Below are 17,773 nucleotides of genomic sequence, written 5' to 3' on the forward strand. Positions count from 1 at the left end.
GATGTCCAGTACCTTCCTTTTGCTTAGGTTGATGGGACCAATGTGGTAGGGCCAAAGAGCAGTTTGTAGTCTAAAGAAACTAAATCTTCAATATTGGACAAATTTTTCAAGTGAAGTTGAAAAATGCTATAAATTTGGTCCATGTTTTTTGTTCTTTTGTGTGGTTTTTTTGTTTCATTTTTGTTTTTGTTGGTTTTCCCCCTTTTCTTTAAGTCCTAGCCCGAGGGCTGAAAGCCTGAGGGCCCCAAAGTTCAGAGCTGGAGGGGGGCTCGCAAGCTGGGTCAGGGGGAGCGATGCGATACCTGAAGATGGGGGTCGTGGGTCAGAGCTGCAGGAGTGGGTCCCAATTCATGTCCACTCCCACCGTCCACTGCGTCTGTGCGCCGCACCTTGGCCAGTCCCAAAGTTCAGAGCTGGCGGGGGGTCACGAGCTGGGTTGGGGGGAGCCATGCGATACCTGGAATTGCACGCTCTTGTTACAGAGGAAGGAACAGGTAAGGTCTCAAAGCAGACACACCCTCACAGGCATTCAATTTAGTTCATCTTAAAGCAACATAACTAAAATCAGGAATTAACAGTTTTTAAAGAATGATAAACTTTTAGAATTCTAGGTCAAATTTATAATTCAGATGTGTTGGATGTTAACAAATATTAAAAAAATATCCATGTTTGGAATTTTTGGTAATAACTTGATTTAACATATGCAAATAGACCAATTCTTTTTCAAAGGAAAGTCTTCTTTGCAGGTTTGTGGTATTATGATGTTTATAGAAACAAGTAAGTGGGCATATGTAAGCTTAGGCACAATTGGAGGGCAAATAGCTGTAGTCAGAATAAGCAGTAGGACAGACATCTAGGCAGTCTGGTCATTAGGTAAAGGAGTTTGGTAACCTTTACCGTATAGCTCATAGTAGAAGTTCAAAAGTCGAATGAATTAATTTAATTTAGGGATGTTTGTAAGATAATAAAAATAGCAAAAGTCAGAGTAAAAAAGGGTCCAATTTCAGGCAGCAACAGTACCTACCAAAACCAGAAAATATACTCTGCTCATAGGAATCGAATGGTTTGCCTGTTGGCCTATTTGAATTTTCCAGCTGTGTATCATCAGCAACCCTGGGTCCCAGGTGTGTGATTATAGTAGGAGACTGTCAAGAGCCTGCAGGTGCATCCGGCTCTTGATTGGAATAGGGGCAGAGGTGCTAGGATTACCAGGAGGTTCTTATATTAGTATTGCTTATGAACATTCTCACGTCCAAGTGGAGTTTTATGCTTAACAGCAGAATGTGCCCCAATTGCAAGCAAAATAATCTGAACTATCCAGGGCAGTTTTCACATATGTCTGCTTCTAAGCAACCAAGTAGCCTAATCAAGGTTTATGGACACCTTTTTCCAGTCAGAGAACTAGCTAAAGAGTATTATCCTTTCCTCCTAGCTTTAGGCACTATCTTGAAGTAAATAATCAGAGTTCCTTTCATTCTGAGGTGTTGAATCTTTGAGTGGGCTCTGACTCATAGTAGCCCTCAATTAAGTTTCTAAGACTGTAAATCTTTAGAGTAGGAGAGTGCCCTTATTTTTCCCAAGGAGCACCTTATAGAATTGAACCACTGGCATATTGGTTAGCAGAAAAATGTGTAACAAACTATGAACCATATAATTCTTTCTCACATATCTTTAGATAGCCAGGGTTTGAGAGAGTTTCCATCTATTCCTCCTACAGAGCATTTACATCTCTGTATTGTCTGTAATTTATTATTTATCAAGTAGACATAGATTAATGGAGTGGCTGTTTCATCCTACAAATTATCAATCTGTTAGGTTTTAGCTGTGCTTTAATAACCCACGTTTCGGTGTAACATGTTAATGTTTACTTTAAAAACAAATATATCTTTTTATTGATATTTTAATAAAAGTGTACAGAAAACTTGGATTTCTATTTGTTCATTATTGTACATTTTCCTCCCTATCCCTACACCAGTTTCCTTTTCTCTTTAGAAAAGATTGTTTCCTTGTTACACAATTTCCTCCTTCTTTCCTGCCCTCCCCCCCCAAGCCCAGTCCACTTTTCTAGGCACTTCTTATTCTGGACTGTTATCATGCAAAGAATACCTAATCATATTTTTCTTTTAGTTCTTACCCTCATCTGTTTCAATGCAGTGTACATAATTTATCCCCTCTTTTCTTAGTTTCCCCCAACCCCCATGTCAATACTGTTTCACCGCAGTGACATTATGCAGTATTTGTCCTTTTGTAACTGAGATATTTCACTCAGGATAACGTCTTCCGGGATCACCCATTTTGTACAATATTTCATGAATTCCTTGTTTTTAAGTGCTGTTTAGTATTCCATTGTGTGAATATACCACAGCTCCTCTATCCATTCATTTGTTGATAGGCACTTGGGTTGCTTCCATCTCTTCACTATTGTGAACATCACAGCAATAAACATGGGTGTGCATATATCTGTTTGGGTGGCGGTTCTGGTTTCTTTAAGGCATATTTCCAGTAGTGCAATTACTGGGTCAAATAGTATTTCTATTTCCAACTTTTTGAGAAAGCACCATACTATCTTCCAGAGTGGTTGTACCATTTTACACTCCCACCAACAGTAAGTAAGAGTTCCAATTTCTCCACAACATCTCCAGCATTTGTTCTTTGATTCTCTGTTGAACTTTTCTGTTATTACTGGGGTGAGAAGATATCTCATAGTTGTTTTGGATTTTGAATCTTTCTTCATGTATTTGTTCGCCATCTGAATGTCTCTTTTGGTGAAGTGTCTGTTCATAGCGTGTGTTGATTTTGTGATTGGGTTGTTTATCTTGTTGAGGTGCTGGAATATTCTATAAATTCTAGATGTAAATCCCCTATTGGACATGTCATTACCAAATATTTTTCCCAATCTGTGACTTTCCTTCAGAGAAAAGCTTGGAAGAATTTTAGAAGCCCACAACATGAACAGTCTCCCAAACAAACATTCTGAAAAACCTACAATCAGGAGAGAATAGAATAGATGAATGGGCTCTTCTAAGAATGAAATCCTTTGTACTTTCAAAAACTTTTCCAACAGGGTAAAACAAATCTTTAAATGTTTACTAGTCTTTCAAAATTTATTTAGAGAAAATTTAGCTCATACAGTGCTAATATTTCCATATGATTATTTTATATTTTCAATGTATTAACTTCTATTTTTCCCATATAGGGTGTTTTTAAAATATTGTTGCTGTTGCAACATGGTCCTTCTAAAACTTATGGGGACTAGTACTTTGAATAACCATGTCCAGTAACACTTTTCACCAATAAAATAGACATAAATGTGCACATGCGCGCGTGCACACACACACACACACACACACACACACACACACACACACATTTTCATTTTGGAGAGGCTGACTCTATGCCAGTACAGCAAATGAGAAAACAATATATTCACTTGTAAAGCACAGTTAACTTCAGACGGAATGTGTAAGAGTAAAACCCTAATTTAGCAATGCTGGAAGGATATCTATTTGGGGGGGAGAAAGTGTTCCTTTTGGAAGCTTGTGTCAAATTAATTGGCCAGGGACTGAACAAGAATAATAGGAAGTACATTTTTTATAAAAACCAGCTGTTGTCGCTAATATTTGGTAATGAACTGCTTTTTGTATATGAAGATGACAACACTCACCAACTGGAAGCACAATATTGTACTGTGAATAGATTCTTCAGGAACAAGGCTGGATTATTTTGATCTTCTACACTCCAGGGCCAAGCCTCTCTTGGATCTTTTGCACATATTTGTGCAAATAACGTATAATCTGTGACCAACCAAAAAAGCTAAGCCAACTGGCACAGAATGGGTTCAAATCCATGACTTTGACTTATTTAGCCTGGCACTCAAACAGACTGAAGTAATCACTCATGCATTATGTAAAATCCTAGATTTGTGTAGTCACTGCAAATCACAAATAATATTTCTCTTTCTTATTCTTTCTTGGTTGTAGGTGGCCCATTGAATAAGAGATTAAATTCAACATCAAATGACTAAGTTATGTTGAAATGGAACAGTTTTCCTAAAACAAAATGCATGTGGCTTGTCCCCCTCTCAATTATTAAAAATAATCTCTAAGTATAGTGCTTCTTTTAGCCTATAGACTTCTTTTAGGCTATAGACTTTTAATACTAAAAGAGAACCTGAAAATACTTAGAAAATTAATATTTTTCTTTACATTTAAGACAACAAGGAATATGATGCCTATCTCTCTTACACAAAAGTGGACCAAGATACTTTAGATTGTGACAATCCTGAAGAAGAGCATTTTGCTCTTGAAATACTGCCAGATGTCCTGGAAAAACACTATGGATATAAACTCTTCATTCCAGAAAGGGACCTGATTCCAAGTGGAAGTAAGTACTTTCAAGTTTGTGTTTAAAATGTTTGGTTTCTTTTAACAAGTTAAATGGAGACTTCAAACATCAGAGCCAAGTAACCAGATATTTGTTTTTCACAGATTTTATTAAAGTCACATTTTTATCCAAATGCTTGTGTTTTGATATTCTGGTATATAAATTTTTTTAAAAGGCACTTGTATTTTACGTTAAAAATTGAACTTTTCACTTAGCATTCTGAGAAAACGCTGATCCTTTTAAGACATAATCTATACAGGTCAATTGAAACCTTTGATTTTCGGTTCTACCTATAATCATTTTCATTATTAACTCTGAGCTGTACCTTTAAACCTTGTTACTCATTGTATTTTTGTTATTTATTCTCAGATTTATAGAGGAAAATATACTTAAAATATGATGATTATATATAACACTTTCACTGTGTATTCAAATTATCAAGAAGAGCTGAAAACTTTGGACTTCTATGATCTTTTCAGTTATACTGCGCATTAGGAGTTACATTTAAGTTTTCAGAATCAATTCCATTTCCAGTTAAAGAGTGCTGTACAGGATTAAGTTAAATCCTAAAAGCTAATATTTTATCCTTTCCCTCAAAGAGCTTAAAATGTTATTGAAAGAAAATGCAAGTGCTAGAATAAATTTGACTAGATGTCAATGTTAATGTCATTGAGAGAGGGAGAGGGAGGGGGGAGGGAGAGGGAGAGAGGAAGAGGGAGGGAGAGGGGGGGAAAGGGAGAGATAGAGAGAGATTGAACTGGTGACAACAAATCAGAACATAACAATTTAGACATATGTGAGAAAAACAAAATAAGACATTTCTCACTAAATGACAGTACAAATGCTTTCACATACATACTTTCACATGTCAAGAGGGCCAGTATTATAATCATCATCTTACAGTTGAAGAAACAAAGCCTTGTACAATTCTGGAATAGACAGCTGGTAAATGATACAGCTGAAATGTGAAAATACATTTGCTTAACTCTGGCTCTCATTCAGCTAGATCATGTTATCCCCTTAATAATATTCACTCAGATTATAAACTGTCTACTATGGTCACTAAACAGACCATAGAAAAATGGAAACACATGAATTTTGGTCATCCATCTATTTTCTCAGACTGCATGCGTGTTTCTGTAAGTTTCTCTTTGAGTGTATGTAAATATGCACACTTACATGTGACAGAAAGGAGCAAAGAAGACCATACTTACTGGACCTTTACTTTTCTGCCTCATAGAGGTAAATATTTCCCAAGATTCATCCTGTGATTCACCACTTTTTTCTTCTGAAGTGGTTTTCATTTTCAAGATTTAAAATATCACTTTATCTTGGGTTAACTTCTGAGAAACATCTTGGTATCTCAAGAGTTATTTTTTATCCTTTTATATCTCTTCCCCAAATAAATTTTCCATTCCCACTTTTAGTATCCTGAGATAGGCCATAATCACCCTATTTGTACAATTCTTATCATCTCTCTGTTTTTCCCACCTTTCCTCTTACAAAACTTCACTAATATCATGTACACCTCTTTGATTACATCACTTCCCAGTTCAACAGCCTTACATAGTTTATCATTTTCTATAGGATAAAATGCATAACCCTTAACTGAACACTAGTAGTCTGGTGGCAGCCAGATTATCTTTTGCCTTTTCTCCCATTATTTCCTCTACATATACCCTTCACTAAAATCAGACTAGTTTGAGTTACTGTGCCTTCAACATATACTGTATATCACTACCGCCCTACTTTAAGGAGCTCTGGTGGCTTAGTAGTAAGGAATTGCACTTCCATTGCAAAAGTATGTGGTTTGAATCCACCAGTTGCTCTTTGCGAGAAAGATAGGCAATCTTCTCCCATACAATTAACTGCCTCTGAAAACACACTGAATGTGAAGATTGCAAAGGAGGTAATTATTGAAATGAAAAGTCATGGTTAGTTCATAGAGAAAGTTAAAGTTCTTAAAACAAACTTGTAAGTATATTGTTTTTATTTTTTTTAATATTAGAAAGATTACCTACAAGGGTTTGAACAACCATTGATAAAAAATTAAAACCACTTATCTTCTTTTATTTTTTGCTAATTCATTGCTGTTGTTGTTAGGTGCTGCCAGGTTAAGTATGACTCATAGCAACCCTATGAACAGTGTATCTGAACCACATCCTACCCTGTGCCGTCTTCACACTTCCTGATACTCTAGAGCCCATTGTAGCAGTCACTGTAAATCCACCTGTTTGAGGATCTTTCTATTCTTCATCAACCATCCATGCTTCCAAGCATCATGTCCCTCTGTAAGAAATAGCCCCTCGTAGCAACATCCCTGAAGCACATGAAGTGAAACCTCATCATCTTGGCCTCCAAAGAACACCCTGGCTGCACCCTTTCCAAGACATATTTGTTTGCTCTTTTGGCAGTCAGTGAGATTTAGTGCTCTTCTCCAACACCAGAACCCAAAGGCATCAATTCTTCTTCTGTCATCCCTATTCATTGTCCTGCTCTAAGATGCATAGCAAGTGATCAGGAAGACCATGGCCTGAATCAAATGCACCTTAGTCTTCAAAATTATATAATTATTTCTCAATAATTAGGAGAGGTCCCTAACTACAGACTTTCCCAATGCAATACGTCTCCTTATTTTTTGACTGCTGGTAGCAAGGGTCTTCATCGTGGATCCAAGTCAGATAGAGTTGTTGACAGTTTCAATCTCTTCACCCATCAAGATGCTTCCTATCTTGTTCAGTGGTAAGACTCTTTGTTTTCTTGACATTGGGATACAATCCAAATTGAAGGCTTAATTCCTTAATCCTCTGCAATAAGTGTCTCAAGTCCTCCTTAGTTTCAGCAACCAAGGTTGTGTCATCTGCATAATGCAGGTTAATAATGAGCCTCCGATCCTTATACCAAATTCCTCTTTGTAGAGTCCATCTTCTTTAATTTGCTCAGCATACAGATTAAATAGTATGGAGAGAGAATACAATACACACTCCTTTCTTAACTCTAAACCATGGAGTGTTCTCCTGCTGTGTTCATACAACAATCTCCTGGTCCAGGTATAGGCTCTGCATGAACATAATTTCGTACTCTGGGATTTCCATTCTTCTCATGGCCAGCCACAATTTGTTACGATCCACACGGTCAAATGTCTTTACGTAGTCAATAAAATACAAATAGACATTCTCTAGTATTCTCTACTTTCAGCCAGGATCCATCTGACATCAGCAATGATGTCCCTGGTGTCATAGCATCTTCTAAATCCTGCTTGATCTTTTGGCAGTTCCCTAACTATGTACTATTCCAGCCATTTTTGAATGATCCTCAGCAGTATTTTGCTTGTATGTGATATTAATGATATTGTTTGATAGTTTCCACATTCTGTTGTTTCACATTTCTTGGAACAGGAACAAAATATGGACCTTTTCCAATCCTTTGGCCAGTGTAAATTTGGTCTTCCAAATTTTCTGGCATAAGTTGGCACATCCAAGACTGCATCAGTTAATTGAAATAAGTTAGTTGATATTATATCAATTCCTGGAGACTTATTTTTTTGCCAGTGCCTTCAATGCAACTTCCAAGTCCTCCTTTATTAATATTGGTTCATATGGTGGTGGTGGTGGTTGATTGCCGTCGAGTTGAGCACAGCTCATAACGACCCTATGAACAAAAGGCCTGAAGCCGTTCTATAACTATCGTCTCTTATCAAAGTTCATAGAGTTTCCAGAGGCATGTTGGTTAAGAAGTGGATGCCACTCCTGCTTCCAAGTATGTCATATGGTACTTCCTGAAATTCTTCAGTGTCAATTAGCTCTTTTTGGTGCAGTGATTCTGTGTATTCCCTCCATTTGATACTTTCTGGGTCATTCAGTATACCTCCAATAGTTATCTTTCATCATTGCAACTTGAGGCTTAAATTTGTTTTTTAGTTCTCTCACCTTGAGAAGTGCAGAGCGAGTGCTTTCCTTTTTATTCTCCAATTCCAGCTCTCTGTAAATTCCTGTATAATACTTAGCTCTTTCTTCTCAAATTGCCCTTTGAAATCTTCTGTTCAATTCTTTTACTTTGGCATGTTGTACTTTTGTTTTGGCTTCCCAATGCTCTAGGGCAATTTTCAGAGTCTCTTCTCACATCCATTTTGGTTTCTTCTTTTTCCTCTGTCTTTGTAATGACCTTTTATTCTGTGCGTGAATGATCTATTTGATACCATCTCACAACGAATCCAATCTTTGATCACTGATGTTCAATGCCTCAAAGATATGCCTAAGATGATCTTGAAATTCAGATGGAATAGAATCAAGATCGTCTGGGTTCTTGGTGTCTTATTTTACTTTCTTCATCCTCAATTTGAACTTGATGGTCTGACCCACAGTCTGCCCCTGGTCTAGTTTTTACTGCCAATATTGAGTTTCTCCAATGATTGATTCCTTAGATATAGTCAATCTGATTCCTATGCAGACTATCAAGTGAGATCCATGTGTAAAGTTGTTGCTTATGTCTTTTTAAAAAAACAGGTAATTTTAATAATCATTCTATTTCCTGTCTCATTTCTATCACCAAGAGTATATATTCCAACTACTGTTCCTTCTTCACTGTTTCCCACTTTTGCCTTCCAGTCACCAATTATAATCTGTGTATCTTGATTGCATGTATGGTCAACTTCGGACTGCAAGATTTGGCAAAAATTCTCAATTTCTTCCTCTTTAGTTCTAGATGTAGGAACATATATTTAAATAATAATCGTGTTAATAAGTCTTTCCTCTTTTGTTTGAGAAATTCATTAAAGCTCTGTATATTTTGGATTTTTAAATTTTAATCAAGTATCTTATTATATGCAGAAAGTCATCAAGGTGAGGGAGGTGAGGAAAATTGGAAGAATCTGTACTAGAAAACAATGTATTAAAATTTTGTAAATAAACTAGTATAAAAATATGTATTTTTCAAAAAAATATTTATTTAGATGAAAATATCCTAAATGAAATGAAAATAAAATAATTACTTAATTGGAATTTTAGTATATGTCAAATTATCCTTAACAGGAGTCTATGTGGTGCTGACCTTTCTGCTTTCTTGCATTCCAAAACAGTGGCACTATAAGGAGTCTTTATAAACTCCATCAAGTGAGTGAAAAAAAATTCATTTTTGTGTCTGAGCACTTAAACATTGATTATCTTTCTTCATAATGTGAAAATACTGTTTCACCATGAAACATATTAAAAAGAGAAATGGAGATCACATGACATACCGGTGATCCACCATGCCATTTGGAAGCAGGACTGGCATCCACTTCCTAAACAACGTGCCTCCGGTAACTCTATGAACTTTGATTAATGTCAATAGTTTTAGAAAGGCTTCAGGCCTTTTGTTCATAGGATTGCTATGAATCGTGCTCCACTTGAAGTCAATCAACAACAACAACAACAACGCTATGCCAGAGACTTAGAAGATCGATGACTCTTGCTTGTTGTGTTACAGAATCAGATTGTGTATGGTTGAGAATGAGAGCAAGAGAGATTCATCCCAAAGTTGTGTCTTCTTAGACCTTCAGAATTATTTGTCAAATGGGTAATAGAATATTTTTCACTTCTGTGAGTCAACTGGTTGTTTAGCTGAATTGTTCAAAGCTGATTAGTTTTTGGTATATCACAGGTAATAGGAAAGTTCTCCTTGACCATGGTGTGAGGCTGATAAGCCTCATTTTGTGCTCCTAAATGACAAAGTTTCCATTTGAAGATAGTAATTCCTTGGATAAAAAAATTATAATCAATAGCCACTTTGTTTACTCAGGCAGTTAAAAGAATTCAAGCATTAAAAATAAAATATAATAACTCTTTATATGTGATCTGGTTGGGCAGATATGTTATAATCAACATGAGAGAATTTTATTTACTTATTTATTTGTTTTATTAGATTGTATAGCCATTGAACTGAGCAAGGACTTGAACCCTGAGTGCTAAATGGTATACAGGAAAATTCATTTTACACAATAAACCATTGAGACAACAATTCAGTTTTTAGACACAACCACTGGAGGGTCTTTGATTTTAATCCTTCCTTGCTAAGTGAGGAAATTCATGTTCTCTGAATTTCAATTTGCAAACATAACCTGCTGAGTTTCTTGAAAAAAGGCTCTTTGATAATTTTTCTTTTCCATCAACATTTCAGAGCTAGCTGAGCAGTCAACATGTCACGATTAACGAGTTTTTCCTTGGCATTTTTAGCATGCATTCAGGAAGTTGATGAAGTATATGAATAATATACTTGATTTACACATGAATGACAGAGTAGAACATTTTGGACTTGGTGTATGTGTGTTATTAAAGAAGCTTCTGTGATCTGTATTTGCAGCCATTGGTACAGATTTAATAGGTTATGTTATATAAATATAGAGACATTCCTGAGGGGGAACTAGTTCCAATATTATAAGCTATGTTTGTCCTTCACGTCTCATTTAAAATTTGTTGACTCAAGACTACTCCTTCTAAAAATGAAATTTTTGAGGGTGGTGAAAGCAAACCTCATAATATCATTCTTAATCTAAGACAATAATTTTTTATTAATCAAATTAGCAAAGTCTATGGGGAAAACCCCATTTGTATCTAGTGTCTTTTTGATATATATGTTTCCTTTGCATCACTCTCATAATACTCCAACTCAACATCATAAAATAAAACGGTTTTCAATGTACACAGTCCTCAGAATAGCAGGAATGGTTTTCTCTCTCTCATAAGAGTTTCAGAAAACTTTGATATAGCAAAGATGACACTTTCCAAGGTGACCTGAAGGTGTCTGAGCTCCTTGCAAATGCCTTACCAAGGAAAGTTTGTCTTTTGACCATTATGATCGTGCAGAGAAGGGATACATTTATCTAAATACTAAAACTAGATGCTTCAGATATGGACATTATTTTCCTGGTAGTGACCTACTTTTCCATTCTTGAACTTGTGGATAGGATCTACCTTGTATTTTTTCAGTTTTGGTACTTGAATGTGGCAAAAATTCTTACTTTCCAGTAAAAGTGTGATCTACCTCTTCCCAGGCTAGAAACATCTGTCCCTGAGAATAGCAAAAGCAATTTTGTTGCCAAACAGGCGTCTGAATGTCAGAAGTGACAGGCAACACAAAGAAAGCCAGATATAAAACACCCTACTCAAATTGCCTAGAGGCACAAAATTTGAGAAGTAGAGATTTTCTGACTCTTGCAGCTGCTGGGCTTTGTGGTGTAAAGTACTCCACACAGAGAACATTGTGTTCATGGGGCCTAGTGGATCCTCGAGGAATGAACAGATGTGTTCTGAAACTGACATGTGACCAACAGAACCCAGCTGTGCACTTGAGAGCCTGAGACTGGGGACATTTTTGAATGAGTACCATTTAGACTCTTGGACCTATATTATCTTCTTGTGTTACTGCAGAGATTAGAAAACATAAAAAAAATATAAAATGTTATTGAATTGGGCTAAGAGCCATTCTAATAGTAAAAGTAGAAATAGCCCAATCCTGTATACTTTATTCACTTTCAGAGAAAACAAGCTAACAGGATGCTTACAAGAGTGTATGAAAATATATTAACAATTATAAATTGAGCCAGTCTGACTGTAACTTTTAAAAAATCATCCTTGTCTGAATGGACTTTGAGGAGAAACACACACACAAACCCATTCAAAATGTTCCCCTCACTCAATTCTTATCTTTACTATATATAAGGGACAATAATACTTTATTGGGTTTTCAGTGGAAGTTTACATAGCAATTTAAATTTCCACAAAAAATTGTTTAGTACTGTTAATTACATTCTTCACAATGAATACACATTTTTATTTTAATTCTTGTTGTTCTACAGCCACTGCAAGATCCCCTTCTACTCATGGAAATACTGTATGCATCTCTGTGTTAGTTATTCACTCATAGCTTCACTAGAGAAAGATGATAGAGAACTAAAAAATTAGCATGCATATGATTACAAAGTCATGTCTGTCAAAATTATAACCATTTTTTTCATGTCCAATAAATATTGAGGGTTTCGCTTGCTCAAGAATCTTATGACATCTTCAGTAATTTGAGGGAAATAATATGATGTTTTATTACAATTTTTTATTTGCAGTATTTTCCTCATCCATTTAATTTTCAGTGCTTAGTGCGTAGCACTAGCCATGTGATTGTGCTGATAATTAAATGACAAATGACTGGAAAATACATCTGGTGTCAGATGATCCCTAGTAACTCCTAAAGTGAGTGTACATGAATCTTCAAGTATTCATTGTCAATAGTTCCCCTGATAGCTGGACAGATTGAATAGTATTATTGTTGGTGTTGCTGTTGTGTATCATCAAGTCAGAATCAACCCATAGCTGACCCTCCAGTGGGTTTTCAGAGGTAGTTAATCAGATGGGAGGAGATTGCCCATCCTTCTCACAAGGAACAACTGGTGGCCTCGAACTGTGTGCCTTTGAGATTGCAGGGCAGCTTCTTGCCCTAGACTACCAGACCTCACTTACTACTCAAATAAATTGTCTTTAAGGAGTAATAATTCCCCCCAGGCAATCTAGTATCGAAGGCCTAATATGTATGAAGCAGGGATTACCTGAACTGTCATGGGTATTTAGCATATTTTGTGCAATTTTTTCTTTACATGGAACAAAATTACATCTATAAGCCATCACCTTAATGACAGAGTCAAAGAAAGTGAATTGAACTCCAATATGCCCAGAATTGGACTGAGGTTATTGGATTGATATTTCTCATGAAAACTTTTGGCAAAAGTAAAATACTTGGGTATAATTTCAATAAGGAGATATAGTATTCACAGGAAGCTGCACAGCAATCCAGAAATCACACAATTAGAAGGATGTACATTCTCCTCCCGTGTGATTTACTGCCTCTGAAAACCCACAGCTATGGGTCGGTTCCAACTCTATGGTACACAACAACAATAACAACAACAATTTAAAAAACAATGCATCACAGATACTTATAACCAGAGTAAAAGGAAGAGTTTGACATATGTATACTAAAGGAACCACAGAAGAGATGTTATAATTAATAGCATTGTCCCATATTCAGTGAGATTACATTGATTGGAATTAGTTATATCTCTGGTTTTGAAAGAGAGCTCTCGTGGCTTAGCAGGGAAGAATTGTGCTGCTGATGCAAAAGTATGTGGTTTCAATCCATCAGCCACATAGCTGAAGAAAGATGGGCTATATTCTTCCATGATTTACTGTATTCTAAAACCTGCTGGAGGGTACTCTATGAGTAAGCTCTAACTTGATGGTACACAGCAGCAACAACACAGGTTTCAAGAATGCGATGTGAAAGAAAGAGATAAGAGAAAGGAGACTTTTAAGATTTTCTTAGCTACTCCCTACCTTCTCTTAACTGTCAGTATTTAATGTCTTGGAGAAAGTGCAACAAGGGTGTTCCCTATTACAGGCAAAGATGGACAAACTCTGTCTCACATATGTTGGATATGCTGTTTGGAGGAGTCAATCCTTGGAAATGCTAGGAAAGGTGGAGAGTCATCAAAAGAAAGATCCTTAACAAGATTCTCACCACTGGGCCAATTTGTAGTATCAGGATGGACAGTGAAGAGACTGAGATTGTTCACAGCTTTAGTTTTCTTGGCTCCACAATCAACACTCTTGGCAGCCAGCAGCCAGGAAATTAAAAGATGTATTGTAATGGGAAAGTCTGCGGTTAGAGGCCTGTATAAAGTACTAAAGAGCAACGATGTCATTCTGGAGACTACGCTGTGCCTGATACAGGCCATAGTCTTTGAAATCCCTTATTATGCATCAGAGTTGGACAATGACTAGGGATGATAGCAGGAGAATTGATGCCTTTGAGCTGTGGTGTTGGAGAAAAGTATTGAATATACCATGGACTGCTAAAAGAACAAAGAGGTTTGTTCTGGAGAGGGTGAAGCCAGGCTGTTCCTTGGAGGCAAGGATTCTGAAGCTTCATCTGACATACTTTGGGCATGTTCCAACGAGGTACCAGTCTTTGGAAAGGGACATCATGCTTGGGAGGGTGGAGAGACAGTACAGGAGAGGAAGACCCTTGATGTGATGAATTGGTTCAGTGACTGGGGTAATGGGAGTAAATTGGTTAGAGACAATGAAATTGGCACAAGATAGGGCAGGGTTTAGGGTCGACTCAACGGCACATAACAACAAGTATATCAGAGATAATGAGGATGGAATAGGATAGGGCAGGGCTCATATCTGTTGTTCATAGGGTTGTCATGAGCTGTAGTTGACTCTACTGCAACTAACAAGAAGCACCCTCAGTGAAAAAATGAAGAGAGGAGAAAATAAAAATATAAAAGAGTACAGATTTTCCTGAGGGAGTAGTATAAAATCAAAATAGATGTAGCAATATTCCACAGTAGTGTCTTCCCACATACAACTGAAACACCACAGGTATAATTTAACAGAAAGTGTAAAAGATTCATCACCAGAAACGCAGCTTTCAAAGTCAGATTTAGTTCTACACCCATGAAGTCACAAGTCCATGATGACTTGTTTGACATAGTTGTTGTTGTTGTTGTTATGTGCCATCGAGTTGTTTCCGAATTAATTAGTTGTACTGCAATTCCAAAGGTACATAGTTAGAATTCACCAAACTGTTCCACTGGAGAAGGATGAACAATCTCCTCCTGTGTGACTTTCTGCTTCTGAAAACCTGCTGGAGGGTCACCCATGAGTTAATTCCAACTTTGTGTCACACAACAACATACTAGTTAATAAAGAACAAAATTCATGCCTAAGAAATTTAGCTTCGCTAATTATTTGTGAATTCAAAAGCCAAGGATTTAAAGGGGAAATGCTTTTGTAGGGCAAGCAATGTCACACAAAATTTAAGCCATTTCCCCTTTCCCTGTCCCCTAAGCTAATTAAATAAAAACTGTGCAGGCTCCACTGATGTGGCAAGTAACACAGAATCTTACATCTACCAGAGGCAAAAATCAAAACACAAAAAGGTTTAGCAACATATGCCAAGATAGTAAAATTATAAACCTGTGTAACACTTTTGACAGTTTAATATTTAATATCATTATTTAAAAGAAGGTGGGGAATTTTTATTTGTATCATATTCGTTTTGGTCAAACATTCTTCTAGGTCATATAGCCCTGTTGTGTCCACTTGCCATACAGAGGTAACTTGTGGTCGCTGTGAAGCTGAACTCTGTGACACTAATGTGTCAAATGCGATAATTTACCCATGGTGGACAGTGTTTGGTGGCGCTCCCTGGTTAAAACAATCTTAGAAGCAGGAGTGGCATCCACTTCTGTAAATATCTTGCCTCCAGAAACCCTATGAACCTGGAGAAAGGATGAAAGCTATGCATGCAAGTGATGAGGACTTTTGTTCATAGGGTCGCTATGAGTTGCCTACAACTAGATGGCACTGAACAGCAACAAACAACAACAATTCACCTTTATACAAATACACACACACACACACACACACACACACACACACACACACACGGTATTTAATACAATAATTTCCATGAGTGGTATTTTAGTGAGACCACATTAGAAAATATCTCATTGTAAGTCACTACTACACAAAAGGACCAAATGGCAGCATCAGTATGGATGGTGAAGAGATTGAGATAGTTTACTTGGCTCCACAGTCAATACTCTCCACAGGAGAAAGAGCAGTTGGTGTTCTTAAAGACATACAGTCTTCGACATCCAATGGGTAGATTCTACTCTATAGGGTCACTATGAGTTGACAGCATTGATTTTCACTTTTTTATTTTTATAAAAAACAAATCTAAGTGGGTTTTTCTTTAACTGATTGTGAAAATTATATGTAAGTTAATGTACTTGGCTTTGTCTCATGTCTAATAATCTGATATGGCTTCAGAGCCTGGTCTAGAAAAACAAGACTATCAGACAGTTCTTTCTGGCCATTTTTTTTGTCATTGTAAATTATGTCAAACTCAAATTTGTGAAGAATTGACTTAGAATCACTTTGTTTAAGAAACATTCTACAGTTTTGTGTGGAATCTTTTAAAAGATTTCTGAAATAAAACTGAGTTGTATTAAAAAGAAAAGATTTCTACTGCTAAGTTGTTAAATTTGCCTGAACAAATAAGGGCAAATTTGAGTGTTCATATGTGTTATAGATTTGGAGACAAAAACGGAAAAGTCCCACAAAAAGCAAAAACAAAAACATTTTTTTTACTCTTTGTGATAATACGATTTTTATTGTTTGCTGCTTTTTGTTGTTTTTGAGTCATTAAAAGTTTCTAAAATCTCCCAGAAAAACCATAACCCTACACTAAGGCAAACGTCACTGCCTCTCAGAGACAACATTATACTGTGGACCAGCAATGTCTTAACTTGATACCTTTTTATACTTACTTTAATTGGAATTTTTCCAAATCCAAACACCCTGATTTCTTTTTAATTCAGAGGTCAGTAAATCATTTCTGTAAAGATCCAGTTGATAAATATTTTAGTCTTTGTGAGTCACATGTGGTCTTTGTTGCATTATCTTCTTTTATTTTTTTAACAAATTTTTTTAAAACTTATTTAAAAATCCACCTTAGCTCATGGGCCATACAAAACTAAGATATGGACCTTTATAACTCTGGCCCCATTTTTTGGCAGACATGAACACCTTAGAATGAAGGCAAAATTATTTGAGGGTGAAAACCAGGACTTCATTGAATCCAGAAACAATTCCTTACATAAAGACAAAGCTCAATACTGTCAATTCAGAACTAACTCATAGCTGATCCTTCATAAGGTTTTCCAAGACTATACATCTCAAGGAAGGTGATTGCCTATCTTCCTATTGCAGAGCCCCTGGCAGATTAAAAATGCTAGAAAAGAGTAGCCAACTCCCTACAGATGAGGGCACCAGAGCTCCCCAAATTTAGCTGGTGGCCTAGTAATAAGGAGTTGTGTTGCCAACTCAAAGGCATGCTGTTTGAATGCACCACCTGCTCTGCAGGAAAAGGATGGGAAATCTCCCATGTCATTTATTGCTTCTGTCACTTAACGGGTTGCTCTCAAAACAAATGACAGCACACAATAAAAACAACAACAAAGACCAGAAAATTAAAACAAACAAATAAAAAAAACCAGTGAACTCTTCTTCTTTAGCCTTTTCCTATTTTCATTCCTGATAGAGGTATTACTATGTGTTTTCCTTGAAGAAAAAGAGAAGAAGCAAAGAATTTAAAAAGAAAGAATGATTAGGTAGAGTTCAATAAAGAGCTGATGAGAATTTATGCAGCACTGAAAAAAAAGGCACTCATAGAGATGGCTAACAAGCACATGAAGAAGTGCTCAAAATCCCTAGCCCTAAGAGAGATGCAAATTAAAACAACTATGAGATATCATCTCACCCCAGTCAAAATAGCAAAATTTAACAGAACA

The 17,773-nt window shown here is 36.5% G+C and overlaps 1 protein-coding gene across 1 annotated transcript in view; it reads left to right on the top strand.

Annotated features, from left to right (window-relative positions):
- The window catches only part of IL1RAPL2 (interleukin 1 receptor accessory protein-like 2), a 207,397-nt gene that overhangs the window by 157,904 nt on the left and 31,720 nt on the right, over window positions 1-17,773 (top strand). Inside the window, exon 4 of the mRNA XM_006889893.1 lies at window positions 4,213-4,383. Coding sequence (XP_006889955.1) covers window positions 4,213-4,383 — 171 coding nt within the window. The remainder of the gene's footprint in view (window positions 1-4,212; window positions 4,384-17,773) is intronic.

This window comes from Elephantulus edwardii, unplaced genomic scaffold (genome assembly GCF_000299155.1).
Source record: "Elephantulus edwardii isolate Elephantulus edwardi_28Jun2011 unplaced genomic scaffold, EleEdw1.0 scaffold00083, whole genome shotgun sequence".
NCBI classification, from domain to species: domain Eukaryota; kingdom Metazoa; phylum Chordata; class Mammalia; order Macroscelidea; family Macroscelididae; genus Elephantulus; species Elephantulus edwardii.